We start from the raw sequence: 15,367 nt of genomic DNA on the forward strand, positions 1-15,367 counted from the left end.
ACCAGGCCAAGATCCACTTGTTTAATTAATCTAATCTGGTGGTCACGTGCATGGGGACGCTGGAATAATACCACGCTTGATGCATCAGGGATAGGGTTTATGATCTATTAATCAAATCCATGTCATTATAAAATGATTACGCTAGAGAGGAGTAGGTAGGTTTACTGTTGATGGTTGAATCTATGTCTTGGGGTGCAGGGAAGAGTTGAATTCATGCCTGGGATCTATGATCTTGTTTTTGTCTGTCAGCAGTCACACACACACTTGACTGCTACTTGAGGATCTTTTGCATGCAATTCTTCTTAGAGGGACTGTGAACCAATTTTTTTCAAACTCGGCAAGAATCATATTTGTAAGTTTAAAATTTCCAAATAAATCGTGCAATCATGCTAGCACTACATGGCCTTTTCTTGTAAATTTCATACTCCCTCCGTCCAACAAAAAATGTCTCAAGTTTGTCAAAATTTGAATGTATCTAGACATGACTCAGTGTATAGATGCATTCAGATTTAGTTAAAGTTAAGACATCCTTTGTTGGATAGAGGAAGTAAGAAATTATGCTCATTTGTGAGCTGTGCATTTTGTGATTTTTGCACAGCTCCTGGATAATCATTTTTTGTATAAAAAATCAAGGCCAAGTTCTACACATTTATTACTGTTGTATTTTTATATTTTAAAAATTAAAGGTATGATTATTGTTAAATTTAAATAAAAAAAGTTGGTACAACAAACACATGTACCCATGTTCTGGAAATCTGGACTAACCTGATTTGCACGTATGTAGAAGCGATTCTCTCTATGTGCGACAACAAAAACAAGCGTTTGAGAAGTAAATGATAAGTCCAAGACAATATTTTAGGAAGTGTTGCGTGCATCAGTGGTTCCCGTGGATCAGAGAAAGCAAGCAAGGAACAGCCACCCTTGTCATTGCAATTTTTTATTCAAAGTGCATCTAAAAATGTTTCGATATGCTCTTTCAGATTTCCATGGGATAAGATGACAATTTTTGTCTTGATCCCTATGATGAGCATAGACTGACAAAGTGCCAACACAGAAGTGAAAGGGTGACAAAATAAAGCCTTTGTTTTCGACCTTTGAGATCACTAAACAATGAAGTGAAAGGGTGATAATGTAATGAAGACAAGAGCACAATCTCTGGGGAAATATCTTTTACCTTTCCCTGTGCTGTATCTGCATCTGCAGTTCACTATAAAAGGGTTAGAGTGACGGGCAACAATTTAATTATGGAAAGAAACTAATTACTCTTTGATCTTGGTCAAGTGAGAGTGCTGGTGGAGTCTTTTTGGGATGAGCAAATGCAAATAGATTACTGAATTTTATATGAGATCCTTCTGATCATTGATGCATGTTTTCTGTTGCTACGTCAAGTAGGAAAGGACTCGATAACCATGCAATCTATACCAATATGTTAAATTAGAGTTGGTGGTGATGATAAGGTCGGCCCCGTACGTCACTTCATCGATATTACGAGAGATTGCCACCGCACGCTACACACATAGTGTTTTGTTTCCTTCCAGCGCCCGCGTCCGTACCGAAACGTTTTATTTCCTCATGTTCCCCTCCTTCCCTTCCGCGCGGAGGTTGAGGCCGAACTCAGATCCGCGCACGATGTTGCGCTCGCCAGGAGGATGGCGATGGCGGATCCACAGGCATGAGGAAAGACTTGCGCGCCCACATCGGAGCTGGCGGCGGCGGATTTGATCTCCACGGGCCGAGAGATTTGGGATCGGGGGTTGGGGACTGAGACGAAGACGAGCCGGCGCCTGTCGCGTGCCCGCGCACGCGTCGCGGCCTGCCACCTGCTGCTCGGTGCTAGGCGGCACTCCACGGCGGCGAAGATGGCGTCCCGCGATCTACGACACATGGCTTCCATCGGGGCACCGTCGGGCGTAGGAGGCGTCGGGCCCAGATCGCGGGAGAAGCAATGCAAATTTCTTTACCCGGTGACTGGCACGGTGGCACCCCCTCCGCTGCTACCTCCTCCCCCACTCCGACCCGGACCTCCTCTCATCCAGCAAGGCGGCGGGCCAGCGACTCGCACCTCCGGCAGCGCAGTCTGGTAGTCCTCTCCCGAAAGTGCTGGTTAGTTCCCCATCCCATCCCTTCCCATGGCGCCAATGGAGGCAGCCAGGCGGTGCTTCTGCTCCCGACAGCGATATGGAGGTGGGTCAGAAGAGGAGGGAGGCAGCGCTGCTTCTATCGGCGCTACGCTGCAGTGGAAATGAGGAGGTGAATTGGGAGCGTTGCTACCCTGCCTGCCGCCTGCGAGTTCGAGTTGGTGGGGATCTCAGGGATTTTTTGGGCAGAGAACAGAGAGAGAGAGAGGGAGTCGGGAAGGAAAGAAAGTCTGGATGGAAAGGATCGAGGGAGGCACATGATGTTGCAAAATCGATGTTGTTGATGCGTTCTTCTCCCTGAAGCTTTTGCTGCTTCTTGTTGCTTTTTCTGGCTTCTTACTTAAGCCCTTCTTGTAGAATCTGGAATGTAATGGATGGCTACATAAACTTGTTGAGTCAGGATTACACCGATTGCTCAGACGTTAGAAAATTTTGGAAAGAAGCGTAGGCCTTGAATGGCTACTTAAATTAATTTGGGTGTTACATCAAAAGGAGAAAATTTGTGTGCTAGACAAAGACAAACTTAAAAATGTAGGGGCCCTTGAAAGATTCAAACATTGATATGTGCAACTTGTTTAAAAAAAAAGTGAGAGCTACAAAAATACTCCCTCCGTCTCATATTAAGTGCTGAAAATTATTACAGGTATCTAGACGTATTTAAGTATATATATACACGTTCATTTTTAGACAAATTTGATCATTTAATACAGTACGGAGAGAGAGTACGTGGTTTTTACTCAAGAGCATGTGGTGAACATCGATAGTAAATTTTGTGTTCCGTTGCAATCGCACGGGCCTGCTGTAAAAATGTGACTGGATAAATAACCCGCAACAGCGGGAAAACATACCATCGAACTGCAGACGGCAGTAGTACTACTACAACTACAAATAAAAAGCTGTCACAAATCGATCTGTCAGCTAGGCTTTTGGAATCACACATCAATAGTGAAGGTAACTATAGATGTCTAAGGGAATAGTGGATCGAGAACTTTCTGCTCATGTTTTCCTTTAACTTTTACTCTCAAAGCTGTAAATATTCGCTAGATTTTGGACGAAGGACAATGAATGACACACCCTGAAACTTACCACTAAAAATGCCTCTGGAGTCTTGATTCTCGGGCGTTCCAGACCTCAAATCAACGGAAAAGGTGATGTTTGCTGCTGCCCTTCAAAGCCATGGAAAATGGAGCAAATTTCCTTTCAAATACTCCTTTGTATATATGCCCGATATAGTAAAAAAATTAAAAGAACACTTGGTATAATTAGTGCACTTTCCATGTTCCTACATTGAGGGCCAGAAAGATGAGCCGTTGGGATACTGCCGGTTGGGCAATAACTTTGCAAATTTATTGGCCACCTACACCCACGACAGTGCCATTTCTTTCTTTTTTCTCCTTCCTCTTTGTATCTGCCTATCTCTCTCCAGACATGTATGGCCCGGTTGCCAGTGGATGCCTCATGTTGGTGTGTGTGCGGCACAGAATCCTCCGTTGATTTGAGGGCGTAGAGCTAGCGGTGATGTGCAACAGAATCGACCCCCGGCCCGGGTCGATGACACAAGACAGGTTTGTAGCCTAGGGGGTACTTGTTGCTTGCTCCTGCGCTTAATTACTAGCGCCAATCCTACTAAAGCCCCACTACACTACACATATGTGTACTATGTCCCAAAGTACACCACCAGTCCGGAAGAACATGCTACCACAAAGGAATTGGATTGTCCTTGCTGGTATATCATTACCATGATTATAATTAGCAGCAAGGACATGTGCCTTGCTCATCATGTCAGTGGTTTAGCTGCTCCTACTGTGCTTCAACTAGGATTTGGTAGCTTTCCATTTCCAGGCTGCTTGGATATAGAACATGATTTTAATCTCAAGGATATATGCTCCATATTATTTTAATGAAGATTTTAACTAGTACAATGCCTACTACACAAATAGGGTTACTAGCCCAAAAAATCTCCATCCCATAAAGTTGATCTAGATAATTAGGCACAAAGATGATGTGCTAATTAATTAATAAAGCAAGATCAACTTGCCAACAACATCAACAACAAGCACAAGGATCCACAGAGGCTACCTAGAGCTACTGGAGTGGCAGTAGACCATGAGGAGCACAAGGACCTAGTAGCACCTAGAATCATGGGAGAAAAGCCAAGAAACCCTCCCAGAGACCCACCAAATCATGGGAACCAAAGTCAAGAAAGGAGGGAAGGGGGTTTGGCAACTTGGGAAATGGCAGAGTAGCTAATGCCTAGCTAATCACGCCTCCTTCTAGCTTAAACTCCACTCGGTGATGTGATCTTCATTCCAAAAGGCAGATTATACATTTGTCAACATATTCTTCCTTTTGAGAGCAGATTAATCTGTGTTAGGCGGTGATCTGACGGGTGTTAGAATGGCTTTGTCTTTTGTTCTCATCTGCCACTTTTTTTTCGATTTTTTTTTTGCACTCGTTGGTTGATCTTCACCTATTGGTAAAAAATCAAGACGCTTCAGGTTAAGAAATTTAACTGCATGCGTACAGATGAAGATGTCGGTGCATTCACCGTATCTGCGAGGTGTGAATGATTGGCAGCAGTGTCTCGATCGCCTCCTCTCAACCGTCCAAATTTTCTTAGTCTTTTACCCTTGCGCATGCACGCACGAATCCTGGCCATCCATCCGTGCGCTGGAGTAGTTGCTAATTAACCTGCCACACGATGACGACCTTCACCGCCTTGCTCCCTGAGTCCACAAATAACATTTTTATGTTTGACCAACATTGTTGAAAAAAGTATCAACATATATGGCCTCAAATCGGTATATTATGTAACTAAATTTCAAAACGGATCTCATGACACTAGTTTAGTGTCATAAATGTTAATACGTTTTCCAAAAAATCGGTCGAAATTTAATATTTTTGACTTAGGACAAAACAAGATGTACACTTATTTGCGGACGAAGGGAATACATGGCTCTTTTGGACAACAGCCAAGAGACCCAATTTTGTAAGGTCATTCGCTCCCGACCGTTGAATGAACTCGCAATAAATAGATGTGCACGTGTCCAACAATAGTTCACTTATTTACTCCATTCCAATGTTAGCATCACGATGTCATGGAGGAGAATCGCGAAACCCGACAATCTCTCTTCTCTTAGTAACATGCTAAGTAATGACTTGTTGGAGACCCTTCGATCGTGGCATCAGGAGGAGTTCAATTTGATGACACCAATGATAAGTTTTTTGTTTGAATCCACGAGAGCTCAATCTCGTCAGCTCAATCTCGTCTCTTAATATATAACATGCTAAAGTATCGGCTCATCGGACATGCCTCCGAATTCAGTCATCACAAACAGTCGGTTTGATATTCCATCCGCTTGTGAAATCTAAATAAAATCACTTTTGTTCTTGAAAATCTCATGTTACAAAGTTTCCAACGGGACACCATTTCCACCCATCAAACCATCACATTAATCATTGGTCCTCCCTCCTTGGTGTGCCTTGCGCCGGTCCTCGATTCATCTTGCCTAACCCAAATTTAGCAGTAGTATACATCTCAGAATAGCTATCCGCGTACGGTACTACAAGTATGGCGGTGGTACAACGGTGCTAATGCTTCGTAGTACCGGGATCTCACGGAAACTGCCACATGCATAGCACCTTTCTCTACATCTTCTTTTCATTTACTAAAAGATATTTAAATGTAATTACTCTAGCTAATTAATAAAAAACATTTTATATACTTTAGAGAAAAGAAAACATTGATTCCTCCAACAAACATCCAATGTTTCCCCCTTTTCCTGCACGTCTCCGGGCCAATCCAAGGCCGTCCGATCGCTGGATCAGACGGCGGTCGGTCCACCGGAGCCAGGGAAGTCAGCCGTTTCTACTCCGATCCGTGCGTGCGGGCGTGCGTGGGCATGTGACTTTGGCAAAGGAGGGGCGGTGTGGTGTGGGGATCCCCTGCGCGCTTTCTGCTGCCGCTCTGCTCCAGTTTCATTTCATCATCGCCTCTATCCCCTACACGCACGCACCGCAGCAGCAGCAGCATCTCTCTCACTCACTCACTCTCTCTCTTCGTCTCTGTCTCTGTGCAGCAGCATGAGTAATAAATGGCAGTGAGCAGCGTGGCTGAGGCGGAGAGAGTCTGCCACTAGTGCTGTGCTGTGGACAGCAGCAGCGTCCGTCCGGCTCTTGCTTTTCTTCTTCCTCTTTCAGTTTTCAGTTCTTGGTACCAGCAGCAATCAGTTTCTGCTCTTCCCAGTTGAAACCGCACTAAACCCTGTCAAAACCTTCATCCCCTCCCCCTGATCCGAGCAAGAGCGGATTGATCGATCCTTTCACGGGGAAATCTCCGAAAGAGAAAAAAGGTTGATTCTTTCTTTTCCGCCCCCCAAAAGTTTCATCTCTGAATCCGTTGAGCCCGGAAGCGCCGGCAAATTTCTTCCCCCAAACCCCCAGATTTCTCGATCCGTTTGATCGTTGGATCGTTCTTGTCCAAGATTCGCCTGTGTGGGGGTGGGAGGAGGGGGAGGGGTTTCCTCTGATGAGCAGCAGCAGCATCGCCGCCCGTCGATGACTGAGCGCCGCCGATGCTGTCGGGGTGCTCGGTGTCCAGTCTCGCGGCGAGGTTCGCCTTCTTCCCGCCGGACCCGCCCACCTACGCCGTCCGCAAGGACGAGGCCACGGGCCGCCTCGTCGCCTCCGGCGGCGTCCCGCGGGACAGCGCCATGGACGTGCTGCTCGTCGACACCGCCAGGGGCACCAAGGTCGTCGCCTTCTACCTCAGGAACCCCTGCGCCCGCCTCACCGTGCTCTACTCGCACGGCAACGCCGCCGACCTCGGCCAGCTCTACGACCTCTTCGTGCAGCTCAAGGTCAATCTCAAGGTCAATCTGATGGGGTTAGTGATGCATTGTGCTTCCTGCCCATCTCCACGACATCGCGCTCTGTTTTTGGTGTGGTTTTGTTGCATCTAATTGATTTAGTCTGTCCTTTCGTTCCTTTTATTAACTGCCTTGAAATATGATCTGAAAAATGTGCTGTGCATTTCTTGTTGGTATGTGATAGTACTACTGTACTGCATTCATATGGGTGTTATTTTTCCTTTTCCCCTTTCTGAATTTTGAGGTGCAGCAGGAACTGTGCCTTTTGATATCCAGCAGGAGCTGTGCATGTGGGCTATTGAATAATGAACTCTGCTTGGTTTGACTGAATTGGGCGAGGAAAGTGACGTTTCTTCGATTAGAGTTGTCTGGATGCATGTGGGAGTGGAACCCTGTTGTTTTTCCTGTTGTCGCTCCTAGAATTTTGGATAGCTGGGGGAAATTCAGTGCTTTATAATGAATTATTAATCTGTGGGGGTGCGATATCAGGCAGACTTGGTTAATGTGGCAGATTTTTTTGGGAACACGATGTGGATCTGCAGGCCAATTATATTAAGATGGACGAAAATGATGCCCTAGGAGAAAAACCTTAGGCTTTTCTTTAGTACCAAAATTTGAAATAGATAATTATGGGTCTGATTTGGGAGCATGTTCAATCCTCGGTTACAACCATATCAGTCTTTATGTTCAGTAGGGTTCATTTCTTTTCTTCTGTTTCCATTTTAATGTGTTCTGGAGGTACACAAGACATTTGCTGTGCAGAACATGCTGATGTTTGTAATTTAATGACTGCAGGTATGACTACTCGGGGTACGGTGCATCTACTGGCAAGGTAAGTAGCTTATTTACCATTAGTGAACTCTGTTTAACTTTACCCTAAACTCTAGTACATCAGGTTGAGAGTTTGGTGAATCAGTGGTCGCTTAAGAGTTAAGTCACTTGGGTAAATTTTGGTTACCTCTCCCGGCTAACACAGACGTGGAATGCTGCTATCTGCCTAACTGTACTGCAGAGTTTGCACCAATCAATCTAAAAAAATATGTACTCTAGATACCTCGAGAAATGTGGTCCAATTTCAGTTTCCAAGAGCATGCTGCATTTAGCTTCAACAGAAGAGAGTTTGGCCCATGCCTGGCTGGTGCATTCTAGGCACATCATGGCCATTGTACACTTTTGTCTTCAACCACACATGCCTTTGTGAACTTCAGGCTACATAATATTTGGGTGTGCCTATGTACATTTGTTCTGAACAGGAGATAGAGACCTCTATTTGAACCAAATATTATGTAGCCTGAAGTTCAGAAAGGCATGGGTGGCTGAAGTTCTTTTTTTTGCTGCTTCACACCCGAAATGTTACAAATGAAGATCATGTTATGTTGATAGTTTAGTTTCTGTTATTTGTTTTGAGGTCCCTGCAATCAATTGCACCCAGAGTTTCTGCCTTAGAAAATGCCATGTATTGTTGTGTTTCAAATTTCTGTTTTGCATACTGGGTATCGCTCATATTATTGTCTGCTTGTCCATTGTGTTCTTATTTGAGCTAAATCAGCACTTTGACTTACTGCCACTTAACTGGCCTTTGTACTCAGCATCTGCATGCCCATATTTCTTCCTGAAGAAATGCATTTTTGTGGAATGGTTTTTAAGTCTTCTTTTGTTGAAGTGCAGCCAAGTGAAGAGAATACATATGCAGACATTGAAGCAGTTTACCAGTGCTTAGAAACCGAGTATGGAATAAGCCAGGAAAATGTTATCTTGTATGGACAATCTGTTGGCAGTGGGCCAACATTGCATTTAGCCTCTCGTTTGCCAAGATTGCGTGCTGTGGTTCTTCACAGTGCTATACTGTCAGGCCTCCGTGTTGTTTGCCATGTGAACTTTACTTTCTGCTTTGACATTTACAAAGTAAACGTCTTGAATTGATTATTTCATTACAATGTCTACCTTGTGTGCCATTAGACTTTAGATAGCTTTTACTAATGTTTAGCTAACTTGTCTCTGCAGAACGTCAAAAAAATAAAGAAGGTGAAATGCCCAGTGCTCGTTATTCATGTAAGTATTTTACTAATAAGATATCAAGCTTTTCCTAGACACACTCGAGTTCTTCTTTGACAATTGGTTATACTCCACTATCCTGACATCTGCTGATTTTGGCATTTAATACATTTAATATTTTGGAACATCGTAGCTGCTTATGCATTTTTGGTGTTGTTGCTGTCCTTGCTGCTACTAGTTGCATGTCCAGGAGAAATAATGCAACTACTTCTCTTGGTAATATGTGGACCATGTATTCATGTTGTAAGAAGCTCTCGTCACCGTAGAAAAGGTGTGAGACATTAGGTAGAAATGTACTGTTGCATATTTAAATGTTTCTGCAGAAGTATTAAGTGAGGGACCAGAGAAATGTAGAGAAAGAAACACATTTCAGTCTTTTTTAGAGGAAGGTCAAGAGTCAAGACTACTACTTCCACACTTGTTTTTTTTCCTGAGAAAATACAAAGCTTGCATCTCGATGCATTGATAGAAGAGAAACTTATGTACAAGCCCAAGTAAGGGCAAACACCTCCAGATACAACACAACACACTACTCGCCTGGGGTCTCTGGAAGGACCGCCCAAGTCCTACTGCCCCGGCATGGACCCAAAACCTAGCTTCCGATTTGACGGTTGAGAGTAGACCTGCCAAGTCAGCATGTGCGTCGTCGAAGACGCCGCATTGCGCTGCTTCCAGATCCACCAGGCAGACAGGGTGACCAGGGAGGCGGTGCCCCTTGCGGGCCGCCCGAGGAGTGGAAAGCGAAGCGACCCTCCACCAGTCCACAAAGTCCTCGGTGCCCGACACACTTGTTTTTAAAGCCTTGGGTTAATGTTTTGTGTTTAATCATCCAACCACCCCACAGCCCCACACTTGTTTTTGTGTGTGTAGAAAGTACATTCGATCTGGGATGCACTGTCCCACACTTGATAGGCTAATTCACCGGGTAGGAGTAAAAATGAACAGAATGGCCATTGAACACTAGCACTTCTGATGCGCTGGGATATGCCATTAACAGTACATTCACCCTAAGAGCTTATTTGATTTCATTCAGCCTGCTGTACAAATAAAATACGGCATCGGCAGGCCTTGCCTGACCCTGACTTGACTTCCACTATTTTGGGCTTTGGCTGAGCCAACAGCCCAACACAATGAGTAGTGTAGCCACATGTGACATGCTGTGATGGGAAAGACTAGGCCCGGAAGATCAGGCCTTTTGTGTCCGAAACTTGCACAACTCATACTGAATCTGAAATCCAGTACAGTGATTTCTTTAGGTTTGGATGAAATGCATAAGTTTAGCACGTTCAAAAACTAGAAATGCCATAGCTCCCAAATAATACCAGTTTACTGGTAATGGGGTGACAGAGTTTCCAGTATTTTACTTTTACTTGGCCTGTCATTCATAACTTTATCGGTACCAGTCTTCCTGATTTCATAGTTGATGGTGTCAACACGTGTTGGCTATAGCTCGTACTATAATTGTTTGACACTCTGTTCCCAGCTGTGACCTCTCTTTATCACTAAATAATTTGAAACTTGTGGCCTTACTACATGTACCTGCACCTGAAGATACTTAGTTGAGAGATTAGCTTGCTACTTTCAGCCGTTCTAATGTGTTAAATAATAGATACTTTCTCTTCGAATCTTGAACCAATGGAACATATCTTCTAGCAAACCCGTATTCTTGTCCTATTCTCAGATTTGGAATTTTGGACCTTTAAGGAAATACTTCAACATCGATATGGGCTTATCAACACAGCATTCATTGCATTTGTCAGATTGTAGTGATCTAGATTAAAGAACGGCCCTTAAGTTAAGTGTATTCCTACAGTATCGTCCACTAACTTGATGTAGCTTTATAAGCTAGAAGTTATAACAGATCAGATCATTCCATACATATGTGCCACCAAGTCACCAACTTATGAAGCTCATGGTGCATCTTCAGTTGCCCTATCTTTTATACAAGCAATGGGATTATATTTAATCAACCATGTCATATGGTTCAATTGGAATTCTCTGTCACATAACCCTCCATGCTTCTATTCTTACAGATGTTCGCATTCCATACATTTCCCTTGGTTACAGAATTGGAGTTATAAGTATGTGGTTACTGGTACTGGACACCATCTGAACAATCTTCTAAAACTGAACTTGTTACCTGTGCAAGATACCAAACATGACTATTATATTCTTGACTAGACTACCATGGGTTGCTTGATAGGATCAAGCTCGCCCCTTGTGGCTAACATTTTCGTGGGCACCATGCCAACACTTATTTTCCTTAGCCAGCCAAGGCTGTTGAGCAATCATGAATGGCCTCCATACTTGATGTGTGCTAACAATTATCTAAACTGCTGTTCTATTTTATGATGAACCATTTATTTAATGGACGTTTTGTTCTGTCCATACTTTCTGTCTTAAGTTATTGAAGTCCGAATTTTCCTATGCACCTTCATGTTGTGTAGAAATGATGTGTTAATGGATACGGATTGACATTTGCAGGGAACTGATGATGATGTCGTGAACTGGTCACATGGTAATGAACTGTGGAAACTGGCAAGGGAGCCGTATGATCCATTATGGATCAAAGGGGGAGGTCACTGCAATCTGGAGCTGTACCCGGACTTCATCCGCCACCTCTCCAAGTTCATCCGTGAAATGGAGAGTATGACAACCAAAACGAGGCTCAAGAAGATCCGAGAGTCCCTCCAACCAGCAAAGACTGTCTACCCCGCACACACCGCAACGACTACCACCTTCACCACTAACTGCTGCTGCCGTATCCGAGTCCGCAAACCGACCTGCCCCAGCTGCAATTTCAGCTGCAGCTGTTGTCATGCATTGAGGAATTGCTTCACATTCCGTCCATTCAAGTGCTCGATCTGCCTCTCCTGCAACTGCAGGAGCTGCTTCAACTGCTGCTGCTGCTGATGCAGTGGAGTCGCTCTTTAACGCAAATCTATCTGTGCGTGTGTATAGGGGGAAAAAAAGAAGGAATGGTCCTGGAGATATCTAACCCTTTAAATGTTGTAGGACAGAACCTAGATTTTCACTTAGCTTCAATCTTGTATGAGAAGATGGAGATATGCTTGTGCTGCTCCTTAGTATCCAGTTCTTCCCAGTTCTTATGTACTTGCTCGTCAGGTTCGAACCCGCCCATCTCAGCTGTTCTTGTATGTTCCCATGAACTCTGTTGCATCTGCAATTCTCTGAATTCTCTTGCATCTGCAGCTACATCAGATATGTCCAGGCCTGACCGTTCAAGGCCCCCGGTCTGTTCATTAAGCAGGTAAACAGAATGGGGATGAATGAACATGCTCTCATTCTATAAACCCAGATCGCCCATTTCGCTGCAGATTGTCTTATTCAGGATAGGATTAGGTTAAGCCGTGGCGCTCTCCGTATTCTGGCAATTCAGAAGTTGCAGCGGCAGTAGCAATACACTAGGCGTAGGACTGTAGGAGGACCACTGCCAACCCTGAATGAAAGAAATCATACACCTCTCATTGATGCGTGTAGATTCAGAAACTGCCTCTACGAAGCCAGCTGCTGAATAATTCTCTCTGCTGCAACAATGGCATGTGAGGCCATTGAATAACTGGATTTCCTTTCAGAATGCGTGCGCGTGAGTCAACTGAACCAACACAGCAGCAGCAACAAGTTTCTGATCATTGCAGCAGAACAGGAGCTTCTGTCCTACCGAATCATCCTAGATGGTCCAAAAAGGCGAAAACCCGGCTAAATATCTTACGGAATATGTGATTCTCTCTTGTTAGCACAGGCCATAATTGGTAAAAAAGAACCGGTCCGTGATAACGATTTTCAAACCATATGCGATCGTCACAACATCTGAGCTTCTGGCCTGTCTAGCAAAATTCACTGCTCAGACAAATCCAGTTCGTCAGGCCATCGACATTCTGTCTGATTCGGGGTTGATTACCAATCACTGTTTATAAGAATCGGGTAAACGATGAACATCCAAGGTAAGAGGTACAATCGTCAGGTCGGCATCCATAGACACAACAGATATGCCATGGCATTGCTGTATTGTGGTTTTTTATCTTGTAGTATGTATATAGGTATGTATTGATCCATGCAAGGTACCACTCAGTGTTGAGCTGGGCATACAGCTGTGGCAACCATGCCTTCCTTTGCTTGTACTTTTGCCCTGTACCTTTCACCATAAACAGTCTAGCCTGCCTAATTATGCTACAAATTACATCCAAACCAAACAAAATAAAGAGAAACCATGCTTAGCATATAGTATTATTGTGTGTGTGCTTCAGTCGTCATCAGTTATTCAGTCCTATATGTGCTTAGTGTAATGGCAGAACAGGACACGTCAAATAGCCCAAAGATCCTGGTGAGACAAGGACAGGATTGGAATTTGCTGAGGTACCACTCACTCACTCACTAAGCCAACCACTGTTCCTGCCGTATAGCAGCACAGTACACTGTATTATTAGCAGTACCCCAGTATGTATATTTATATTTAGCAGTAGCTCAAGTGTCTCAGTACACTGGTCCATGGCGGTGTGTGACGTGATGGGGAAACCCTCTAGCTAGCTTTGGTTGCATGCAAATACGCAATGCTCTAACCATGCAAATTAAAACATGATTTTCTTGTCATTTTTTGTTTTTCAGGTCATGGGTGTGCATATATGTGTTTATAGGTTGGGTTGATTGATTCTGTTGCTCTTGTTTGTTGTCTATTCTTCCATGGCCGGCCACATCTTGCTATCTGGCAGATCTTGTTCTGTTGCGCGGCCCTGGTTGGTGCTTCTACTTAATGGCGCGCTCTTAATCATCGGTGGCTCCATTAACTTAAATTTAATCGCATGATTTATGGGTTGTTTATGCTGATCTTTCAGATTGTCAATACAAGAGGGGAATCAAGAAGGGGCAATTTCTTGTTGGCGTTGGGAATGAGATTAAGGTAAGGTTTCTGATTCTTCCTGACCCTAAGTCTGGATAGAACCCAGGAATTTTGGAGGTACCAAAGGAAGTCACTGAATCCAGCTCTGTAGTCTGTACCAAAATAGGTTAAAAAAAATCATCAGTTCGAGACATGCCATATATAAACATTCTGTCCTTTTTTTTTCTCGCTTCAAATGATGCATTGCTGATCCTTTAATTCATTTCGTCTTCCTCTCACTTTGCATATAATAGTATATTATACTTGTTATATATGCTTACTTGATTTCCTGAGCAGCATTATTGTGATCTTCCACTTACTTAGCATATCTATACAGAATGGTTCACTGCATTTGCACATTTGGCAGTGGTCGTGGTGTGGGGTGGGTAGCTGAGGAGTCCCCCTTACACCTGTGGGACCCACATGGATAGATATGAACATGCAGCAGGAGGAGGGGCAGAGACAGGCCTGTAGCATCTGCACACACTGTGTCACAAGGAATGCCATGTGTGTGCTGGTGACTGGCCATTTGTTAATTAGCGGTACGTTTCTTGTTCCTTGAGTCTTCGCTAGAACCCCATGCCCCCAAAAATGCTTTTCTGGAGAAAAAAATGATTTTCTGGGATGGTTGGTGGCACATATGCACAGTACGTATTGGCATGTTGCACATCAGGATTAGTCTGACGACCTAATTATTCGTTTTCTTGCTCTATTTAGTATTATTGGATTGTAGTACATAATTAAGTACATTTATATCTGCCTGACTTACCACATGATTGTGCTGAGAGCCCTGGAGATGTTTTTTGCGCCGTGTGTGTGTAATGATTAGTAGAGAGATAAATTATGGGCCGGATGATGTAATGTAGCAGCATCTGGAGCTAGCTCTGGCTGTTTATCTGGAATGACCACATATATGTATAGCATCTGGTTTCTGTCTCCAGGGGATGTGACCAGGATGATGCTGATGCAGACCACAGAGGAAGAATTTACAGTAGCTTAACCTGTTAACCATGCATGCATGTATAATATAGTTAGTGGGCGGTGGCATGTTCTGCACATTGGGGTAGAGTGTGAGGTGACTACAAGTAGTTATCACCTTGCAGACATGTTCTGCAGGAGGAAATCAGTTGATTGTGCAAGCAAAGAGGTGGAGGGTTTTTTTTTTGGGGGGGGGGGGGGGGGGGGGGTCGTGTCAGGGAATACCAACACCACCGTAGACGTTGACCACTAAACTAGGAGTACAGTTCTCTGTAAGCAGCAGCAGCAGCAGCAACAGGAAGCATAAAGAACCTGCATGTATATAAATACACTAGTAGCAGAAATCATACTTCGTAGAAATCCTGCAGGGCTGCAGCTAGTAATTCCCCAGACAATTCGAGCATGACACGCGGGAGTCCACGCATACTCCG

The 15,367-nt window shown here is 44.2% G+C and overlaps 1 protein-coding gene across 2 annotated transcripts; it reads left to right on the forward strand.

Annotated features, from left to right (window-relative positions):
- Positions 1-6,069: 6,069 nt before the first annotated feature.
- Positions 6,070-12,277, forward strand: LOC100833713 (alpha/beta hydrolase domain-containing protein 17C). Of its 2 annotated transcripts, none has more exons than XM_014901678.2 (5): positions 6,070-6,997; positions 7,802-7,838; positions 8,675-8,911; positions 9,011-9,058; positions 11,546-12,277. In XM_014901678.2, the coding sequence occupies exons 1-5, from the start codon at positions 6,696-6,698 to the stop codon at positions 11,972-11,974; spliced, it is 1,053 nt and encodes a 350-aa protein (XP_014757164.1). In that variant the 5' UTR covers positions 6,070-6,695; the 3' UTR covers positions 11,975-12,277. The 2 variants fall into 2 exon arrangements, with proteins under 2 accessions (XP_014757164.1, XP_003573453.1); XM_003573405.4 differs by having other exon boundaries at positions 6,074-7,023.
- The last annotated feature ends 3,090 nt before the right edge of the window (positions 12,278-15,367 follow it).

Source organism: Brachypodium distachyon, chromosome 3, assembly GCF_000005505.3.
Source record: "Brachypodium distachyon strain Bd21 chromosome 3, Brachypodium_distachyon_v3.0, whole genome shotgun sequence".
NCBI lineage: Eukaryota > Viridiplantae > Streptophyta > Magnoliopsida > Poales > Poaceae > Brachypodium > Brachypodium distachyon.

What these genes read in the sequence shown, in the direction of transcription:
- LOC100833713 (XM_003573405.4), top strand. Translation starts at nt 6,713, where the DNA reads ATGCTGTCGGGGTGCTCGGTGTCCAGTCTCGCGGCGAGGTTCGCCTTC. An exon ending in CTCAAGGTCAATCTGATGGG is followed by an intron (nt 7,024 to 7,801) that starts GTTAGTGATGCA and finishes TAATGACTGCAG; the next exon opens with GTATGACTACTCGGGGTACG. An exon ending in GCCCAGTGCTCGTTATTCAT is followed by an intron (nt 9,059 to 11,545) that starts GTAAGTATTTTA and finishes TGACATTTGCAG; the next exon opens with GGAACTGATGATGATGTCGT.